General features: G+C 39.1%; 2 protein-coding genes across 2 annotated transcripts; one reads left to right on the top strand and one right to left on the bottom strand.

Moving 5' to 3' along the window:
- Positions 1-5,352: 5,352 nt before the first annotated feature.
- mtif3 (mitochondrial translational initiation factor 3) lies at positions 5,353-9,547 on the top strand. The gene is made up of 4 exons (XM_053337233.1): positions 5,353-5,399; positions 6,570-7,029; positions 7,246-7,397; positions 8,307-9,547. The coding sequence occupies exons 2-4, from the start codon at positions 6,573-6,575 to the stop codon at positions 8,553-8,555; spliced, it is 858 nt and encodes a 285-aa protein (XP_053193208.1). The 5' UTR covers positions 5,353-5,399; positions 6,570-6,572; the 3' UTR covers positions 8,556-9,547.
- A 13-nt stretch (positions 9,548-9,560) lies between these two features.
- Positions 9,561-21,154, bottom strand: heca (hdc homolog, cell cycle regulator). Its single transcript, XM_053337232.1, has 5 exons — positions 20,812-21,154; positions 16,801-17,866; positions 14,413-14,579; positions 10,846-11,000; positions 9,561-10,573 (listed from the first exon to the last, which is right to left on the bottom strand). The coding sequence occupies exons 1-5, from the start codon at positions 20,948-20,950 to the stop codon at positions 10,409-10,411; spliced, it is 1,692 nt and encodes a 563-aa protein (XP_053193207.1). The 5' UTR covers positions 20,951-21,154; the 3' UTR covers positions 9,561-10,408.
- Between the last annotated feature and the right edge of the window lie 278 nt (positions 21,155-21,432).

The raw sequence follows: 21,432 nt of genomic DNA, 5'->3' as shown, positions 1-21,432 counted from the left end.
CAAATATGTATTGTGTAAAGACACACAAAAAAGTCTCTTGGACCCATATGCTCACAAGGCAAAATGGCTCAATAGCGCCCCCTAGATAATTAAAAAATTCAGCCCCTCCCTCCAGATTGACCTAGAAAAACGAAATTCGGTACACATATGTATCCTGTAAAGACGCACAAAAAAGTCTCTTGGACCCATACCCTCACTCCAACAGGAAGTCGGCCATTTTGTGTCGAATCTGCGTTTTTGGCGCCATTTTGGCGTTTTCTACGCATCGCATTTGAGTGAACTCTTCCTAGAGATTTAATCTGACACATTGGAGATGAAAAGTTATCAAAAACTTTCTGATTAGGGATTTAGTTTCTTCGTGGCGATGTGAGGAATTTTGACGTTTCGCCATTAAACAGGAACTGCTGGCCAAATGGGGGTACTGCACCCCATACAATATTAAGGAAATTGAGCCCCTCACTCCAGATTGACATAGATGAACAGAACTTGGTATATATATGTATCATGTAAAGAGGTACAAAAAAGTCTCTTGGACCCATATCCTCACTACACAAAATGGCTCAATAGCGCCCCCTAGAAAATTAAAAAAATTGAGCCCCTCGAATCAGATTGACATAGACAAACGAAATTCGGTACACATATGTATCATGTAAAGACGCACAAAAAAGTCTCTTGGACCCATATGCTCATGTGAGGAATTTTGACGTTTCGCCATTAAACAGGAACAGCTGGCCAAATGGGGGTACTGCACCCCATAGAAGATTAATAAAATTGAGCCCCTCCCTCCAGATTGACGTAGATGAACAAAACTTGGTATATATATGTATCATGTAAAGAGGTACAAAAAAGTTTCTGGACCCATATCCTCACTCCAACAGGAAGTCGGCCATTTTGAAGTGAATTTGCAATTTTGGCGCTGCTTGTCTCCATTTGACTCAGAAGATGCGTCACAGCAAGTCTCGCTCATTAGTGGCGGGGCGGGGGAGCTTGGGCCCGATCATCGCTGCTTGCAGCTTTAATTATCTTTACAGTTATTGTTATAGTTATCATTCTTAGTGTGGATTGCCTTTTACATACCTATAATCAATCCAGATCCAACCACTCTCTGTATTTTACTGGTAAAGAACACACCAGTGTATAAGACGCATTTAAGGTCTTCTTATACACCAGTTTTTACGGTTTTGTTGTTTTCAAAATCTGATCAAATATGTCATTTGCCTACAAATATTCATAATGAGTATGTCTTATTTTGGAGGGGAGTTAGCTAAACAGAGATGATAGAACGAAGACATAGAGGTGAATCCTAAAATGTGCAGTTTCTTAAGCGATACCAGATACAAACTAATTCAGGATAGTTTCTTTTGAATTAGCTGGGTTAATACTGGTAGCGTTTGGATTGAACATGTTTTTGTGACTAATGCTGCATGTTATTACGCTCACAACAACATGAACTGAAATGTGGTATAATATGGAAGTGCCTGAAAGCCAAACACAGCTGGATTTCCCTCACATCAGCCAAGGTTGCCGGTTCAAGCTAAATAAACATCATCAACATATTTTTAATATTAAACTTGAGCTGCTTGCGGTGTCTCCTACAAGTTTCTGTACTGTAAGTAGAAGTCATTTGAAAAAAAAGGGTAATAAATACACTAAAGCATGACGTACAAACAGCTTGTAAAAATAAATGACTACTTAAGATATTTAAAATAATTTTGACTCACCCTGGTGATGTTCCCCTAGCCGGAAGAGACCATTGAAGCTATCACTAACAACAAAGATTCTCTTGTGATCACAATCATTGATGTTCCCTAGGGATTTACTCCATTTCTTGGGTCCCATCTCTCCTTTGGGTTGAGCTGGTTTATTACCATTGCCCGATTGTTGTGAGCGACCTCCTAATAATTGTAATAAATCAGATAAAAGTGAAACCACATTCTTTAACAATAACAATAATACATATTCAGATTTTCTTTTTTGGTTTAAAATGTAGTTTCTTAGCTCAATGGAATGCATGGACATGTTGAAGTTTAACAGAGATACTAACGTTGCCATCAGGCTTCAATACTTTGGAGAATGTGTTCACTTACCTGCACAAACCAGACAAATCCACAGAAGACCCACCAGCAAAACCCAAGTCGTCCAGCTGTTTTGTGTCATGTTTTTTTTATGGCACTGAGTATCGACTGGGATGTGTGATCCTTCCAATTCTACGGTACATGAGTGACAATAATAAGTAATGTTCCAAGTTTGGGTATTGACTTCAAACTGACTTTGCATCTATACACAGCTAAAATTTGCATTGCAAATTTACAGGTCGTGAGGATTTAATGAAGTCACATATACTGTGAAAAAAATATTACATTTGCATGAATGTACAGTAATACCATAACAGAATGAGAGGAAAAAATGGTGGTTGTAATGTACAGTAACTGAAATGTTTCAAAAGTCAAATGCTGTGCTGCATTTTGTTTATTTCCTTACTACGTATGTTTATATTTCATATATTATGTGAGATGAACCCTGGTGTTATCCTGGGGTTTGATCTGGTACTAACCTGTATCTCTTGCTGAACCTGTGACACTCGGCTGCTGTCTCTCCCACAGGCACGACACCCCTTTTGATTTGGTTATGTTGATTTAGTTCTTTGCTTGTCACAGCAAACACTACTGATACCACTACTTTCCACAACAGTGAAACCTGTCCCATGTCTGTCTGTCCAAAAAGTCAGACCCCTCCTCTGCTGTTCGTCTATATCACACTTTTTTTTCATGGACTTTTAGGTTTTCCAAATTAAGAGTCTGAGACTAGAGGATGTGCTGTAAAACAAACTTCTAATCTTAAATCTTCTTTTTAAAGGTGCATAGTGTAGGATTTAATGGCATCTAGTAGTGAGGTTGCAGATTGCAACCAAAGAAATACACCTCACCCTCACTTTCCAAGCATATAGAACCAACATGACTGTGAAACGCTCTAGGACCATTGTTTGGTTTGTTCATTCTGGGCTACTGTATAAACTGTATTATATTCTATTTCTGCCGTCTGTTCTGCTGGATGCCACTAAGGTGTCCTTGAATGCTTTGAAAGGCGCCTTTAATTAAAATGCATTATTATTATTAGTATTATTATTATTATTATTAAAAATACATTCTACACACTGCACCTATAATGTTTTCTAAATACAGTAATCTCCTAAATACAAAGCAATACAAAAAAAACCCACGAAATTGCAAAGATAAGACTATGATCATTCAAATTAAATCCAGATTATATTTATTATGGGTCACTAATATCACACATCAGCACCTACACAGTGTGACAGGGACATCAGCACATCGGTTTACAACAGCTGCTGTTGGTAGGGGTAACATTTTTAAGATTCAACCTATTTGTATCAGTGAATCACACATACATCTGGAAACTATAGCAAATGGTTGTCATGAAATTAGGGGAAAAAAACACACTTCACATTAATATAAATCTTTCCAAGCTAGGTAATGCACTTTACTGTCAGGGGAAACAAAGAACCTGTTAGTTCTAGTGTAAACTGATCAAATCTAGCTATTGAACTACTTAGAGTATCACACAACTTATAGTAATATGAAATTGTCCCTCTTAATACCAAGTAGTTTCATGACTTTAAAATGACTTTGATATTTTGTGATATAGATGGTTAGATGAGAAGGTCGATGCCACTTTCATAACTGTCTGTTTAATATGAGGCTACGACCAGCAACTGGTTAGCTCAGCTTGGAAATAAAGACTGGAAACACTGGGAGACAGTAGACACTGTTCACACAATTCATACAAAAACCAAATTGTAGAATTTGTGGTTTTATGGTAGGATATGTTCAATCTATGTGTGGGACTCAGCTACTTCTTGTTTTCACTGTTGTTGTCAATAAACCAAATTTGTGCATTTCCCAAAATGTAAAACTATTCCTTCAACCAAAATATTAAAGCTGCATTATAATAGTAATATCAACAACAGGTTATCACCCCACCCTGCAGCTCCATTCAGCTTAACTAAGTATACATTTGAACACAGGACTTTTACTTCACAGCAGAGGTAACGAGATTTTGAGAGTCACACACACACACACACACACACACACACACACACACACACACACACACACACACAAGCGTTCAGCAGCTTCTACCTGCTGAGAAGATCCCACAGTCAGAAATAGGGGATGGGGAGAGGTGCAGGGGTAATTTGTACTCAAGTCTAGCGAATCTATGGTAGCCTAATGATGCAAAAAGTAAAAGTAGTCACGCCAAATTAAAACATAATTTAACAATGTATAAGTATGTTGCTCTACTTGTTTATTTATGTGATCTGGGATTTGTGCAATTTACTTTTATTTCTGTGTTTTTTATTAGATATTATGTTATCATTTGTGATCATTTGATTCTTTATTCATTTATATTTATACACTGGAATTGTTTCTATTCTTCATACTTCTTTTTTGATATTTGTGATTGTATATAATTTTGGTATTTATGCATTTCCAATAATACCAAAATTGTCTATCTATAAAATATCTAACTATATTGGTTTCTGAAAAGTGTCACTGATTTTTGAAAACATTTTTCAATGTTGTGAAGGAGGTTGAAATCTCATAAACAGATATCTGAAAACCTGGCACAGCAGACTGAGGGCAAGGAAAACCATTAGTGAACCAACCCTTTAATGAACTAATGATGGACCCTACTTTGTCCTGAAGAGGGCAGCATTGTGGTTTTATTACATCTGTTCTGATACAAATGAAATACTAAAGTGGTGAAAATAAACCATTAGTTGAGAGAGCAGGGTGTGGAGGATGAAATAGGAAATAGGAGAGAATTATTACCAGATTACAACAAGATCTAAACAGTTCTCTTTATGTGACTGGAAAGTATAGTAATGGAGGGTGTGAAAAGTGTGACTATTGTGGAGAGGAAGAAACAGTGAATAAGTGAAACCATGTTCATTGTATTAGTGTTATGACAGAAGTATGTTTCAGAGATACATGTTTTAAAGAATGCACTAATAAGGAATGGAGAGCAAAATATTTTTAATTAAAAAAAACTGAGTGTTGGAAACTCCTTCCTGAGTGTTTAAGATCAACAAGATTAATGAATAGCATCTGTGAATTATTAGTATTAGTTATTTATATATTTTCATTTTATTTTCATTTGGTTCCCTTGCTTGATTTAATTATTACATTTTTTAATGTATTATTTGGTAGAAATACTAGAGGGTAACGCTAATGCACATTTTACATCAGTTGGTGGCGCTAATGCACTCGGAAGCTGTTTGCCAACCGCTAATATAACCCAAAGAAGAAGAAGAAGACTAATGAAATGAGGAAGACAGTCACCCTGCAGAGAGCATGAATGCATGACATTGATCTACAGTGAGTAAAAAACAACAACAAACGATACATATGTGGTATTTAGTTAAAGCGATATTCATATAATGTATTATTTGAGCTCAGGTGCATTTATAGATGTCATATGTAACACATAGACTGAGTGTAATTGGAAACCGAGTTAGTACGTTGAGGACAACTTGTGCCAAGTGACAATGAAACATAAAGCTAATTAATTCAGATATGTTCTATAACTCAGTCAGCTCTAAACAGTACTCCCATCTAAAAACTGGCCTTTTAATGTTTAGAGCTTATTGCATTTCCAGTGAGACATAGAGACATTACTGTAGGATATTTTATAAATCATTAAGGTTTTCTGATCAGTTCGGCTTAGCTTATAATTATTTAAGAACCATCCAGTAATTGTCAGCTTGCAGTGAACACAGTGTTTGAATTGCAGACACTTGTCAAAATGACAGCCCAACCAACTCAGCTGAGATCCAAATAGGTGTCAAATTCCACAAAGAAAGAAATATAGTACATTTTTTTTTGTATGCCGAATAGCACAGTGGAGCCTGATGGTTTGGGAAATGTCTTAAATGATGATGTTTGTGGTGTCTGCAGTGACATATAAATAAGTTCACCTTTAATTGGCAGATATTTGAATGAAAGCTGGCTTTGGAAGCAGAGGTTAAGGAGGTGTTGCTGGAAGGAAAGTGAAATATTAGAATTCAACTATAATTGTAGTATTGGATATTGATGTATTGTGTTTAGCAGTTTCAAATGATTCTACAAATGGTGCACAAATTTAGACTTTAAATCTACTGAGTGTTTTTGTGCTATCAAGCCTAAGCCTAACCTGTAGAGTCTGAATCACCAGCTACTTTGAAATTCAATTAATTAATTAAGTTTGAGTCATTTTTAAGAAGAAAACTTACAGCTTCTGAAATGTGAGTGTTTTCTGTTTTCATTAGTCCTCTATGCCATTAGATGACGTCATTTTTGGGCTTTGGGAAACAGTGGTCAACATTTTCCACAATTTTCTGACATTTCATTGTTCAAACAACTAATCAAGTCATCCGGAAAATAATCAATAGGTTAATCGATAATGATAATAATTTTTAGTTGCAGCCCTGATTCATTATGATCTTTACCTGAAGAATGCTGCTTCACATTATCATATCTGGCAGCTCAGTTGTCCCCTCTCTGTTTTAGAATATGTATGCAGGTTGCGTGAGGTGGATGCTCAGCCACACAGTGAAAGCTGTGTGTGGCGGCAGTCTTGGCTACAGGATACCAGCATCAAGGTTTCTCATATGCACTGAAAGATCGAACACCATCCCTGCCACCTGGAGATGGTCCTCGTTCTCCACAGCGGTAGACGACACAGAACCGACACCTGAACCGAAGAAAAAGAAGCAGGATCCCCGGGCGCAGAACACCATCACCAGCGTTGGCCGCAAGATCCCGCACCGTCACATCCAGGTGATCAGTGAGACAGGAGAGAACATGGGCACCATGCACCGCGCTGATGTGCTCAAGCTCATGGCGGAGAATGGTCTCAAATTGGTGGTGCTCAATGAACATCAAGACCCTCCCGTCTACCGTCTGATGACCGGCAAACAGATCCATGAAGAACAGCTGAAGCTTCGGGAGAAACAGAAAGCAAAAGCAGGTACGTGGTGTCCTGGCACAAAGTCAGATGTTTTACTACCTTTTATTTCCAGCTTCTTACAATTTGCAGACAATACCTTTTTTCTTTTTTTTTTTTATAACCCTTTTGACATGTCAGATCTGTCCCAGCGCGGTAGTATTCAGCAGGTCCTCCGGTCAACAGTATGTGAAACAAAACCTAACTGTTAAATGGGGCTCAACTGTCCTCTCTCCACAGCTCCCGTCCAGATAAAAGAGCTTACCTTTACGTCTGGCATCGGCACTCATGACCTCACAACCAAACTGAAACAAGTGGAGAGCTGGTTGGAGAAGAAGCACCATATTCGGATCACTATGCGATTAGGCCGTGGGCGTCCTGCAGACAACCTGGTGAGGAAGAACTATCACATTTTAAATGTTTTTCATATGTTTTTGCTTTTTATTTTTGATGGCTGCAGTGGGAGGATGACAGGAAATTAGAGAACAATGGGTAATTATTTATAACTAACCAATCTGGATATTCTGGATTCAATGAACAAAAGCTGACAGAATCATTTGCATACAAACAGCTCAAGCTAAAAGAAAATACTGTCATTTTAGGCATGGGAAATAAAATCTTGTTTAAAACCGTTGCATGATTGTGCCTCTTGTATGTATTTGAGCAGTTCAGAATTATTTACATGATAAATAATGTGGTTAAATGATGCCCTTTTATTGCATCTGAAACAGTTTCAAAATATTCAAATACTGTGTAAGATATCTGTTAGCCTCATAAGCCTCAAATGTTGTGCTTAGAGGTAATTTATAAACGGTGTCACCTTTACATCATTTGCCAATCAGAGAGCACGACCAGGTTTTTCAGGATTTCTATTTTCCCATCTTTTTGTGTGTTTAGTGACTTATGAGGACAACATTTTTGGAAAAGTATTGAGTTCAATGTACTTCTCTCCTCTAAAAGTGCTTGTTTTTACCACTGATAGGCTCAGATTGTTAATATAAGTGTCTGACAACTTTATAGAAAGGACCATAAAGAGAGATATAATGGTTTTCTTTTCTCTTTTGTCTTATTTTCCTTTCAAAAAGATGGGGAAAAATATGGTTTCCCATTAATATTGGGTTCTATTTTCTGATTGACAGTTGCAGGTATATTTCATGCTGTGTTATTTGAGATACAAGTTTGATATATATCAGTGGGTGAATGTGTTGTTGTCAGTAAGTCTAAGTTTAAATAAAAGTTGCATGTCACTAACTGTCAGTCTCTCAGCAAATTTTCAGAATATGTACTTTTCTTTCCCACAGGACACAAATCTGGAGCAGATGGTGCAACAAATGGAGGTCCCTGTGGCGTTTGTTTCCAAGACAAAAATCATACGTGACGGTCGAGCAGCCATGTGCATCGTCCGACCACCATCGGCGAAAGAGCTGTCGGAAAAAAAGAAAAATAAGACTTCACCGCCGCAACCTGACAGCTCCAGTTCACAAGACGCTCAGCCCAAAACATCTCCAGTTAGCAGCACAGACACAACAGAAGGGGCTACGCAGCAGTGAGCTGATGGGAATAAAATGCTGGGTTTTTTTTTTCAGAAACAAGTCAACATCTGTTCCTAAATGTCACAGTTTGGTGTAAAAGCCTTCAGTCGGGCTCTTCTTATAGCGTGAAAATATTTAATGTCATGTTTAAAGTTTGGTACAAGAGGGACTATCCTTTACTCCTCTGAAAGTGTCATCTTTGTGGGCCTTGTTTCTTACAAGAGGCAGAGCTACACTGGAACTTTCTTTGGTATGAGTTAGTTCTCATATTACAGCCATACTAGCCAACATAAAGGCGAACTAACTGGATCGCTAGTTGCTGTAGGATTTAAGGTAAAAACAGATGGAGGATGTGACTTGTACAGGTGATGATTACACTCATACTTCTGTGCTTCCGATAGACTTACATTCATTGCTGGTAGCCTTATCTTGACATTTACTTGCCTAACAACCCTTCACACTAAGATCATGCAACAAAACATACGAGAGGGTGACAATCTAAAGTGTATTTCAAGTGTTTTACTCAGTTGTCTGGCCACAACAAGCCTCCAGAAAAGCTTCAGTATTGTTTATTCTCTGGATCTTTACTGGAGAATCTTACAAAGGACACTGACCCACTGATGTTAAATTAACATCTAGAGCCTCCAAGGCCCATAGCAGATGATTTAGCACTCCTGTCAGTCAGATCTTTTCTTTGATGTTGAACTCCTCAGAGTTTTATACACGTTAGGATGTTTATTTCTCATTTCTGTCATGCTTTAAACCTGTATGAAAGCATCAAAAATGAAATTATGTAGATGTTCGTTGGTCCTCATGAAGGACGATGAAGCCTAATGACTTTGGTGATCTGACCTTTCCTTTAGTGACACCAGCAGGTTGACTCTTTGTTTTTTAGTGTCATTTCTTGGATGGATTATATTGAAATTTGGTGCCATCTACAGGCCAAAATGTCCAATGCTATTAGGTTTATGACCAAATACTTGCAGAATACAGTACATCAGTACACTGATCAGCCTCACAGTGAACTTGGTGTAAACATTATACCTACTAAACAACAGTATGTTTATATTGTCATTGTGAGTGTGCTAGCATGCTGACATTAGCATTTAGCTTGATGTACAGCATTGCCCGAGTACCAGTAGCATCACCGAGCTGCTACCATAGCTGTAGACATGTTCCTTTAATTTGTTAGTTGTCTATAAATGGGAGAAAGATGGAGACCAGATGTGTGTCCCAAGATGGGAGGTGAGCCCCCCACATTTTGGACCCAAAATATGTTAAAGCACACACAAACACACACAAAGCACTGACAAGTAAATGTGAAGATGTAAGAAATGTGGATTTGATGTAACGATGATGCAGATTATCAGGTTGCTGATGTATTATTAACGCAAAACTGTGAGAATACTGTGGATGAGGCGGTCAGTTCACCTGTAATGCTCATTTTTAACAAAGGTTTTTATAACAACGCTCTGCTTTCCTTGATGGAGAAAATGTTTCAGACATCAAACCAACACCAACATGTCTCTCTCTGCTTTATTCAAGATTCTTTTTTTTGGTAAAAAATAAAAACAAATTTGGCATACAGATACATTCACTTGTCACAGATAAATGTGTTTGCTTGACTGCAGGTCAGCTCCACATTTTTATCAACACTTTCCTGCAACAGCAGAGATACTTTCTCGGAACTTTTCTTTATTTTTGTTTTTGTTTTTAAACTATAATCATACTTTTTTCTATACATACAAAAGAAACCGAAGAAGAGAGAACTTAAAAACCACCTTAAGGCCCAAAAAAATAAAATCTTTCCTAGATTGTGTTAGAAAAAAAAGAATAAAAGCAGCTTAACTAGCATGCGCGGACAACATTTGTCAATAAGCCTCAAGTACTTTGTAGGAGGAGAAGGGTTTAACAAAGTGATAGTCCAGGTTGCCGCAGTGAGGGCACTGCTGGACGTTGCTGTACTCGGAGAAATACTGCATCCCCACCCGGACGTCCACCACCGGCTTCCCACAGTGCTTACAGTTGAGACGAGCCTGAGGACACACAGGGGAGTAGATGGGACGAGGGTCCGTTCAACAAACTCCAGTATCAGTGTAGATCACAACACAAAATAGCATCCCATCATCTCTGAGATTTGTGTAACTTAACAGCAGTACGCCTGTCACGATAACTAATCGGGCGATATATTGTCTCAGAAATAATTGCGATAAACAATATTATTGTCATTTGAAGATCATTTTATACTACTGATATAATGACAATATAATAGGGTAACTGACTACTCAACAGAGATGGGCGTTCGTACCTGGCAGCACGGTGTAGCGGCCAGTATATCGTAGGTATACATGGTGCCCAGTTGGTGCCAGCTCCCGTCCCATCGCGACTTGCACTTGATGCAGACGATCTTGTGGACGCCTTCTAGACAGTCCACACAGATGGCGTAGAGGTGCATTAACCTGCCTGTAAGAAATGAAGAAATACAAGTTGTTCAATTGTCGAAAAATAATGAGTACAGTAAGTTGGTTTGTATTTAAGAAATAGTGGCTTATTAATCAGCGAAGAAAATCAATGCAATAAACGTCAACAACTACACAGCAAGCTATATCTGAGTCCTTTCATATGGATGGATCAGATCAGCAAGTGTTACTGGGAAGTCAGAAGACTTGACCGCAAAGAGAAGTTGACTATAATTGATGGTAATTTCCGCATTCATGTAATTTCATTTCCTAAAAAGATAACAGACTAGCAAGTGTCAAAATGAAGCTTTCCCACTTGTGAACAACTTCGGTTTGAATGACTCTCAACGTGTCAAGTGGTGGGTTAGGGTTACCCTGAACCTGACCCTAACCCTAACCCTACCCTTGTGCTTCAAAAATGGTTGCAAAATCTGTGCAACCTATTTAGAGCTTTAAAGGACAGGTTCACAGAGTATAGTGAACTAGTGTGCATATGAACAGTAAAAAAGGTTTTCCTCCTGTTTATACTGACTATTAGAAGATCCCCTTCAAATGTGCTTTAAATGGAAGTGATGGAGACCAAAATCCAATCTCAAAAATCTCAGTATCAACATGTAAATGGTGTTTGTCAAATACAATCTACAGTACAAGTAAACATTGGACCTTGTTCCATTTATGAAATCTATCTATACTGAACTACTAAACATATAATCCTATTAAATGTATGTAATCAGTCTGCTGCATGCTGGGGAATATTTCCTTAACATTCACTGACACAGTCCTGTCACCTGTCAGCCAATCACTATGGAGATAGTAAACAAGTTCATTGATGGAACTTTTAGTGCCACTTGGGAGGACTCCTAGTGGTGATATAAGATAGTTAGTGATTAAGACCCCTGAAGTGTTTGCACCTATTTTCATTAGCGATTCATCTGCAGATTGTTTTTTGATTATTTGACATTCACAGTCTCTCAGAGGACATGGTGATGTCTTCCATTTCCTTGTTTTGTAAAAACCTGAGAAGACTTTGAAATGTTTTTGAGAAGCTGGAACCATAAAATGACTGAGACGGTTCCAATATTCCACTGTCTAAATGTCAAAAGATTCAAAACATGTGGAAGGATGTTATAAAATGCTTGTTAGAGACATATAATTCCACAGTCCCTTTAAGTGCCAGATTTTGTGTGCTTGCAATATAGCAGAAGGACTTTTTACAAACATTGAAACAGACTACACTTTAGACTTCGGTCGTCTTTAAGCCAGGAGGACTATCACACAATGTTGGAAAAACATGGACACTCCAACATTGAGAGAGTGGACAAAGGAGCTTTTGGACTGTATTGGTCTGGAAAGACTAAGTTACATTGTTAAGGGCAAGCAGAAGGACTTTGTTCAGCTCTGAGAAACAGAAATGAATATCATGAAAGACAGAAATTACGTTATTGACTTATCGTACAATAACATAATTATCAGCATCATCATTTCTATATATATATATTCTATATATCAACTCATGTATGATACATGGACATGACATTGATCATTTTTTTAAACCTCAATATTCCCTCCACTCCTCACTGTGACGTCCTGAGTGGAAACGGCAGAAGGGAGCAGCGCTGCTTATATGGAATTAAAGGTAAATAACTCATTATTATGCTATTATATTGTCATTATATCAGTGGTATAAAATTATTTTAAAAATGACAATAATATTGTTTATTGTGTGTTTTTTCTGATATCGTCACAGGCCTAAGTGTGTGTGTGTGTGTGTGTGTGTGTAGGTGTGGGTAATGTATGTATTTTTGGTCCCAAACTGTTATTTTATTACAGTGTGTTATCTTGACGGGAACTTGTAACATAATAAATCAATAAAAAGAATTGATTATCAAAATAGTTGCTGATTCATTTTCTATCAGCGGACTAATCGATTTATGGCTGCAGCTCTGTTCCACACCTTTCTGTCTTACTTAAAAACATAACAATAAAGAAAGCAACAGCCACACTAACAAACCAAATCTCCATCAAACAAACCAAATCTTAATCCTAACCCTTTTTTTAACTGCACCAACATATCTGTCCAGCCAGACACAAAAACATGAAAAACTGAATAAGTAATCCTTTCATATTGATGCATATCAGGGATCATACATATCAAAGCTGGTGGACTAGCACATCAAAGAAGCTTCATGCGGCTGCTGTGCTAATTCACATTCATGTTGGACTGTGCTGGAACCAGAGGAGAGCCTCCTTATGTCTATAGACACAGTATAGATGGATTAAACCAGACACCTTTAAAAGAAAGCTGAGTTTGAACATGACAGGTATAGAAAAAATATTAAGGTCATAAACACTAAATATGTCCAGTTTACTCTAATTAGCAGTAATCTTGGCTGCTTCATGTGTTTTTATTGCATTGTGTAATAATGTTGCTTCTCAGATAATTAAACACTTCCTGTATTTAGGACCCATTGAAAAATGTATTTGAATGTAACAGTCTAAAAAAAAATGACTGGAACAGCTCATAGCTTATAAGAACTGCTTCATAGAAGGGCTCATAAAGCAAAGTGTACATACTGATTATAGTGCAAGTAGTACAGATTCATAAATTCACATGTTTTATTTATCACATACTTATATAATATGTGCAGTGAAATGCAGGGAGGCTCTGCTGCAATATGGAATTCATAATTAGAATAAAAGTAAGAATTAGAAATATACAGAAAGTATGATAAAGTATAAGTATATGTAGCATTACAGTATTACAGTGTATATTGACCCGATGCATGCACATATTTTCTATAGCTTTATAGAATAAACATCATTAAAATGTGTTAATTCTCTAATCATCTAAAGTTATTACAATTTCAATTTAAAACTATCTCACCACAAGGACCATTTAGTAGCTCTTCTGGAGCTTTTTGATGTGATCACATGGTCTTCCTCAGCAGCTGGAGTTGCACTCTTGTCATTTAACTGCAGTTCTTTAAGTTTCCATCTCTTTAAATGCTCAGAAAAATGGAAATCTGAACGCTGAAATATTCAAATTTGAACAAATGCAATCAAATCCAGTGTTATGACAGCTGGAAGAGGGCATGTCTTGATGGAAACCACCAGCGCGCCTATTAAATAATTAGGTGAGATTGTTTTGTGGTTTGTGGCGTTCCAAGCCCAGAATAAACTTTGAATATCAAATCAATTAGATGAGCCTGTGGAAGATTTTTTACATACAATTTGCGCACCTCAGCATCAGTTTGTATGCAAAGGATGAGACTGGTGACTTTATTTGTCTTCACTTTTCATATGTGTGAATTACCATGTACAAAATATTTGAACTACGTCAACTCCGTAAACTGAACACTGGTATAGAAATAACCTCGGGTGATGCCGTGCGTGATCTTTGAGAGACCGGGTCTGACCTTGCAGGTGGCAGGGGACGTCGTACTCGATCTCGTCGTGGCGTGACGGGCTGAGAAACAGGGTCCCGTCCACTAGAGGAAACTGCTCAAACACAGGCAGCGCCCGGTGGCACAGAGCACAGTTGACCACGTTCCTCTGGCTGGCGCTGAGGGCAGACAGGATGAATCTACAGGACGGTGTGGACAGGATGACACATTATTTCCTGTAATGAACTTTTATGTGACAGACTTTGTTCAGTTTTTAGTACAGATGTCTGAACAACCATTGGTGAATAAACAGAAAAGCAGCAGATTGTGATGATCAAGTAATCCTTTTGAGTACTTTTTTAAAAGAAAAAAACTAAAATGATGGTTCCAGCTTCTTAAATGTGCTTATTTTCTGGCTTCTTTAGTCTTCTTTGATAGAAATAAAATATCTTTGGGTTGTGGACTATTGGCTTGGACAAAAGTAGACATTTGAGGATGCTTTTTAGGCTTTGGGAATTGAATATTCTTGACATTTTTCACCATTTTCGGGCGTTTTTAACCAAAAAACTAATCAATTAATGAAGAAAATATAAATATACTGTATTGCAATTGGTATATTTATTGATATATTTTTCAAAAAGCCTTTTACTATATTGTATTTGATAATGGTTGTTGATATTTGCATATTGTATATTCATGTGTAATCATGTCAAGTCAACACTAATAATCTTCTGTACTGCTTTGGCAATATGTATGTCATGCCAATAAAGCTTCTTTAAATTTGAATGTGAAAAGAATCATTAGTTGCAGCAGTAAAGATGAATAACACTAAATCTAAGGAGTCAACTCAGTGACTAGTGATGCTCATTGTCTCTCTCCCTTCCTCACATCTTAGCTCCTCCACACAGGGATACAAAAAGGGACACATGAGGAAAAGATGGAAGGATGTATGGATTTTATTTACCAAACAGGACATCCTTGTTCTCTGCAGCATCCTTTTGATGATGACAGTTACTCAGGATGCATCTCAGCTGTCTAACATGTAGAAATGAGTGATATGACATTTTAAAAGAGAAGCTGATGACAGCTGCTCATTTACTGTACGTTTTTTTTTAACCTCTTTTCTCTATGTGAAGCACTTTGGTAAACCGCTCTATTTAAACTATGCTGTATAAATAACCTGACTTGACTTGGTTACAGATGAACTGCATGTGTGTGGCTGGTTTCTTACATAGAGAACATAACACATGCCAGTCAATACAAACAGCTAGAAATGAATGTATCTAAGAGCTGCAATGGAATTTAACTATTTTGATTCAATGGGTTTAGTCGCTTTTTTAAGGACGAAGGAGAAACATTTGCTTGGTTGCAGCTTCTCACATGGGAGAATATGAAGCTTTTTTGCATCATACATGATAATAAAGTAAATATCTGTGGATTTTGGGGTGTTACAAGACAAAACAAAACATTTGAAGACATCATCTTGAGCTCTAAGAAACTATAACAGGCATTTTTCACTATTTTCTGAAAAAATGATAAAATGTATTAATTAAGAAAATAAGCAGCAGTTTATAATCTATTAATTAATAGACTCAGGTTGAAATTACAGGACTAAAAATGATCATCTGCTGTTGAGCTGCACCACAGAGAAACACAGGAGGAAGCATAATAGTTGAAATGCTGTTTCACGACGCTTAAATATTAATCATGACTCAGTGTTCAAGTTAATTATTCTAAGTGTTGATTTAGTTTATAAAGCAGACCAAAATTAATCAACTCTTTGCAGCTGTAATCTTTTTTTTTTTGATAACTTTCCTGTCATGGATACACAGTGTCATTATTAATCTCATTATACTGCTTGGCCTTTTGCAGCATTAAAGCCATTATGAGAGTTCAGTGTGTTATGCTCTAAGCTGCTGGCACTGAGGATAAAGCTCCGCTGCTTATAGAGGGATTCTGGGCCCAATAAGCCATCCCACCTTTTTTTTGAGAGCAGTTTTACAAAAAGTAAGTGTTCAATTCAACTAAGTGGTCTGGTTTCTCAAATTTGGAGCAATAAAAGCTCTAAATTAGTGATTAACCTCAAGAGATTTGTGTTTTAGGGTGATGTTAAAGCTGCTGAGAGGTGCACTGTAGAAAATAAACTTATGAAACTTATGAAAACATGAAGTGAAGTGAAGTTTATAGGCTATTGATGACTTTTTTTCAATTACACTACCAAACGTTTTACTGCTACTTTATATGCTGTGTAAAAATGTTATTCTAAATCTCAATGGAGTTTTTTTTTATATATATATATATATATCTTCATATTCAGATACATGTTAATAATTTAGACAACTGACAATCAAGACTGAGAAGCATATTTTATAACAAAGAAGAAGAAAAGAGATGTGTTGGGGGAGAGGGGGGTTGGTCTACCTGCGCAGCTCTTCCCCCTGGCCTGCCTGGGCGTCATCCTCCATGCGGACGTGGTAGGTGTTGAGTTTATGGCGAGGGATGTGTGTGAGCAGCTCCGAGAGGTCCAGCCTCCTCAGGAACTGCACCGGGTGAGGGTGGCCGCCGTCACCCACACTGCCTGAGGTGAGCCGGTGATGAAGCGGGAGGGCGAAGGATAGAGGCAGAGGGATAACAGACCCTGGGCCGAGATGGGGACCGTCTGGCCCTCCGCCGGACACTCCCATGGAGCACCCCCCGCTCCTCCCGAGGGCCCCCCCGACTAAAAGGTGCTTCCTCTGTGCGTCCATGTGAACAGCTGATTTGAGGAACTCTCCCAGTTGACGGGAACCCCGAAACCCCGCCGCTCCTCCTCCTGCTGCTGCCGCTGCTGCGAGGATAGCAGTAGGAGAGGAGAAGCCAGTCGGAGGAGACTGACCCGGGGAGTCGCATGGAGACTTCTGAGGAGGTCCCATAGGAAAAGCACCACCTGTCACATGTCCTCCTCCTAAACCTCCTACTGCTCCTCTCTCTATAGAGTTCTGACGGTCCATTGATTGTCTGCGAGGTAGCTCCTGACTGGACGCTCTGTGAGCTACTTTACCTCCTCCTGAATTCGGTTTGCTTTTCTTGGGCTCCTCAAAAAATCCATCCCCGGGCCCCGAAGCCCCTCCGCCGGCCGCCATCCTCCCCGCGCTCCTCTCAGACGGCTTCTTCTTCCTCTCATCCTGCATGCGCTTCACCTGGTACCAGTCGGTGTCTTTCTTCAGGTGACCCTGGCCGCAGCGGCAGGAGCAGAACCTGAAGGCCAGGTCGTAGCCCTTCTTGGTCCACATGTTCTGGCGGCACTGCTTCTCGTTCCAGGAGCGGGCCCGGCCGATGCAGTTGAACTGGACCAGGATGGAGCTCTCCCACTCGTAGAAGCACTGCAGGTGCATCCAGTTACCGTAAGGACAGAGCTCGTTGTTGCACAGGACCCGCTGGTAGTCGTCCTTCTCCAGGTCGATGGGGCGGGCCAGGCTGCAGCCGAGAGGGGTCGCACACTGGACCTCTGAGTGGGTACAGACAGGAGGGGAGACCAGATGTGTTCATCAAAATGCAACAAATGACTGATTTCATTTCTTTGTACTTTTAATATTTAATAAATTCTACAGCTGCAACGTCCTATTATTTTCATTATGGGTTCATTGGAAGATTATTTTTGGATTAAGTGATTCCTTTAATCTTTAAATGCTCAGATAATAGTAAACAAAATGCTCTCACAAATGTATAAAGTGTCTTCAAATTGATATTTTTGTCTTGGAATCCAAATATATTCAATTTACACTGAAAAAAAAACATTAAAAAAGCAAAATAATGCTCATTTTTCTCTTTTCCGGTCTTAATTGTGTCTTTATATATCTCCAAAGCACTGATTTCAATATACAGCAACACAATTAAAGCCGCTTCTTCATAAAATATCACAATCACAGCATCACTGGTATCACGTTGACAATAAATGTAAATGTTAAAAAAAAAAAGGATTTTCTTTCTCTTTTCTTGCATCAATTTATGAAATTCCACTAGGCCGCCAACCCAAAAGCCTGTGAGCAGCTCTACTTAAACCCTGCCAGTTATTGTCGAGTCTGGATGTGGATCAAGTGAATGTGGGCACACAGTCTCTCTACAAGGAGTAGCTCATGATAACACAGTGTGGGTGTGTGAGTGTATGTGTGTGTGTGAGTGTGTAGGGGGATAGTTTCCTCCTTCCTTTTCCGGTACACTGTCAGCTTTTTTTGTCTGTTTCTAAGTCACCACATAACATTTTTAGCAATCATTTGACTGGTTCAAACTGATCCACATTTAGCTCACAGCTCTGCATGAATGAAGCTTGCTTTAACACAGAACTGTAAGAATAAGAAAGAGTTACAGTGAGGTGTTAGAAAGTTGACCTGACACTCAAAATTTTGCATCCACATTTGACGTGAAGCTTATATTCATCTTCAGCAGTCTGAGTGAGTCTTTTTGGCATCAAATTCCCTCCTAGTGTTTCCCTGTTGAGATGTGGTGGAAGTAAAGTAACAAAAAGAAGGACTTTGAACCCGAAAAGACTGTAACGTTGAAACATATCTACTTGATTTGACTCATTTGGATGGCTGAAGCTTCATATTGGCTTCAAATAAACTTTTTGAGATTTTTGGCTGTGGATGTTCTGTCCCTCATCTCAAAACATGTTTCACTGTTCATCTGGACTCCTCACTGTTGTTTTAAGACAGACTTGAAAAATGACAAACCTGTCCTTTAAGGCTGCAGCTACCAAATGATCTGCTCATCACTTCCTTGATTCATTGAGTAATAAATGAATAACTGTCTCTAGCCTATTGATTGTGAATACATTCATCTAACAGATCAATACATGAGGTGATTCATTTCATCTCCCTTTTCCTCATTTTGAAAAATATAGACTGGGTTTTTTTTGTTTCCTCTTATGAGCTAATTCATTGATTAATCATTAATTACTATGACATTAGAAAACAGTGAAACACGCCCCAAACCTAAAGATAATTCACTTAAATGTAAGCAGCAGATCTTGTGTTTTAGAAGCTGGAACCATCAATTTCTTTTTACATGTTTTCTTGTAAAATGAAAATTGATTATCAAAACAGTTGATTAGTATATGAGTATATTGACTATAAGTATAAGACTGAGTATAGTTGAATAGTTTCAGCTACACCTCAGAACTATATATTGCATATGATGACTAAAAAGTACTTTTACAGTAACACCCCTAGCTTCATGTTACATCCACTAACTGAATTCAACAGCTGTATAAGAACAGTGCAGTGATCAGTGGTATCACCCTCACACAACAATACAGTTATAACAGACATTTATCACACCATAAATTCATAATAAAGTAATAACAGCTCTAAAGGTGAATAATAGAGATATTTACATATGGGGGGGGGGGGGGGGGGGGGGGGGGTTTCCAAAGTAAGAGCCTGCCACTACATGTGTACCATATGAAAGTGTGAGTGTAAGGGTTTTTAAGTTATTTTAAGTCTGTATGTGATGAAGTTGAACTTGAGTGCGCAGACAAGTGGTGAGGTATCAGTATTACCCCTGAGAAAGGCCACGACCAAAACACTGTGTGGACAAGGTGCGCGTCAGGAAGACAGCTGAGGCCTGAACGCAACACACACACACACACACACACACACACACACACACACACACACACACACACACACACACACACACACACACACACCAATGTAAGGTAGGCAGCCATCTCTCAGTACTGTGCATTCACACAACAGCCGCAACTTACACTACATCCCCACTACAGGCCGTATTATTCTCATAAGTGACATTTATTCCAAGAGTAGCAACAGGACGCGCCAAACTCCATTAATAAATCTCACCATTTAAAAATGACTTAAACATCAGGCACTAATTAAATGGATTTAATCATGACTGAAGCCGATTTATGAATACAGCAACATCTGTTCTCCACTTCTGCTCACATCCGACCCACCTATCAACACTTGCTTGAGTGCATTTCCAACCTGTTTGCTCGTCCCCCCCCCCCCCCCCCCCCCCCTCCACACAACAATATACTCGCACCAAAACACATCACTCCTTCAGAAAAACATTGGAAAGCAGCAACACAGTTGGAGCCCTAGCTACTTGCTGCTTCACACAAACACAGCTGATCACCAAAACACATCCTGTCACAGAAGGCCTGAAGTCGTGATCGATCAGTGCAGCCCGTTTATACCGATAATCTATCAAGCATTTAAACTGTCGTGTTTTTGATCGAAGTTTGGCACGGCTGCTGTCCAGATAAAGAAGTACAGTAGGGAAGGGGAGGGGAGAGGAGAGGAGAGGAGAGGGGGGGAGAGAGAAAAGAAACATTTGCAACGTCGCAGTGCATATCAGTGACAGAGCTTTCCCCCCTCTTATGAAGGCAGGCAGCATCAGCAAACTTCTCCATCTGTCCGTTTCCTCTCTTACCATTCGAGCGCTCGTTTCTGGGTGCAGCGGCCGCGGCTGCTCCTCCTGTTGCGGCCGCACAGGCTCCATTTTCCTGCTCATCTCCGCTACTGTTAGTGCGTTTGCTTTTCTTTCCCTTGTTGCTCTTCTGGTTGGGCATTTTACAGGAGTGTCGAGGGGGTAGAGGAGAGGAGGGGAGGGGGTTATTTACGACCGTTATCAACGACTGCTGTCAACGCTGTGGTACATTTCTGTGGACTCCATCTGTGCAGAGGTGTTTTCGCGGGGTGCTGCTGTTGTTTTTCGCCTCCTCGTGGACGACAGGCCTGCTCTCGTGCAGCTCTGACAGCAGCAGTCATGAGGAATAAAGCTGCTATAACCTTTCAGGACGAAGGCGTGTCCGTCTCTTGTTTTGATTCCTGCTCTGCTGCTTTCTTCCACCCCCTGACGTCACAGGACCCCCGGCATTGGCTGTCAACGATTTGTGCTGCGTTCGCGTCCTGTGGGAAACCTCGTAATTTACACCTTTAAACATGTTTCTGTTTATTTGGGTTGATTTAAATCTGAAATAACGATTGTAAAAACGATCAATAACCATTTGGTAGTGGCGGAAAGCACATTGAGTGGTTGAGTGGTTCACAT

This window comes from Scomber japonicus, chromosome 17 (assembly GCF_027409825.1).
Source record: "Scomber japonicus isolate fScoJap1 chromosome 17, fScoJap1.pri, whole genome shotgun sequence".
NCBI classification, from domain to species: domain Eukaryota; kingdom Metazoa; phylum Chordata; class Actinopteri; order Scombriformes; family Scombridae; genus Scomber; species Scomber japonicus.
Note: the sequence above shows the minus strand (reverse complement) of the source record. Positions and strands in the feature narration are given on the sequence as shown.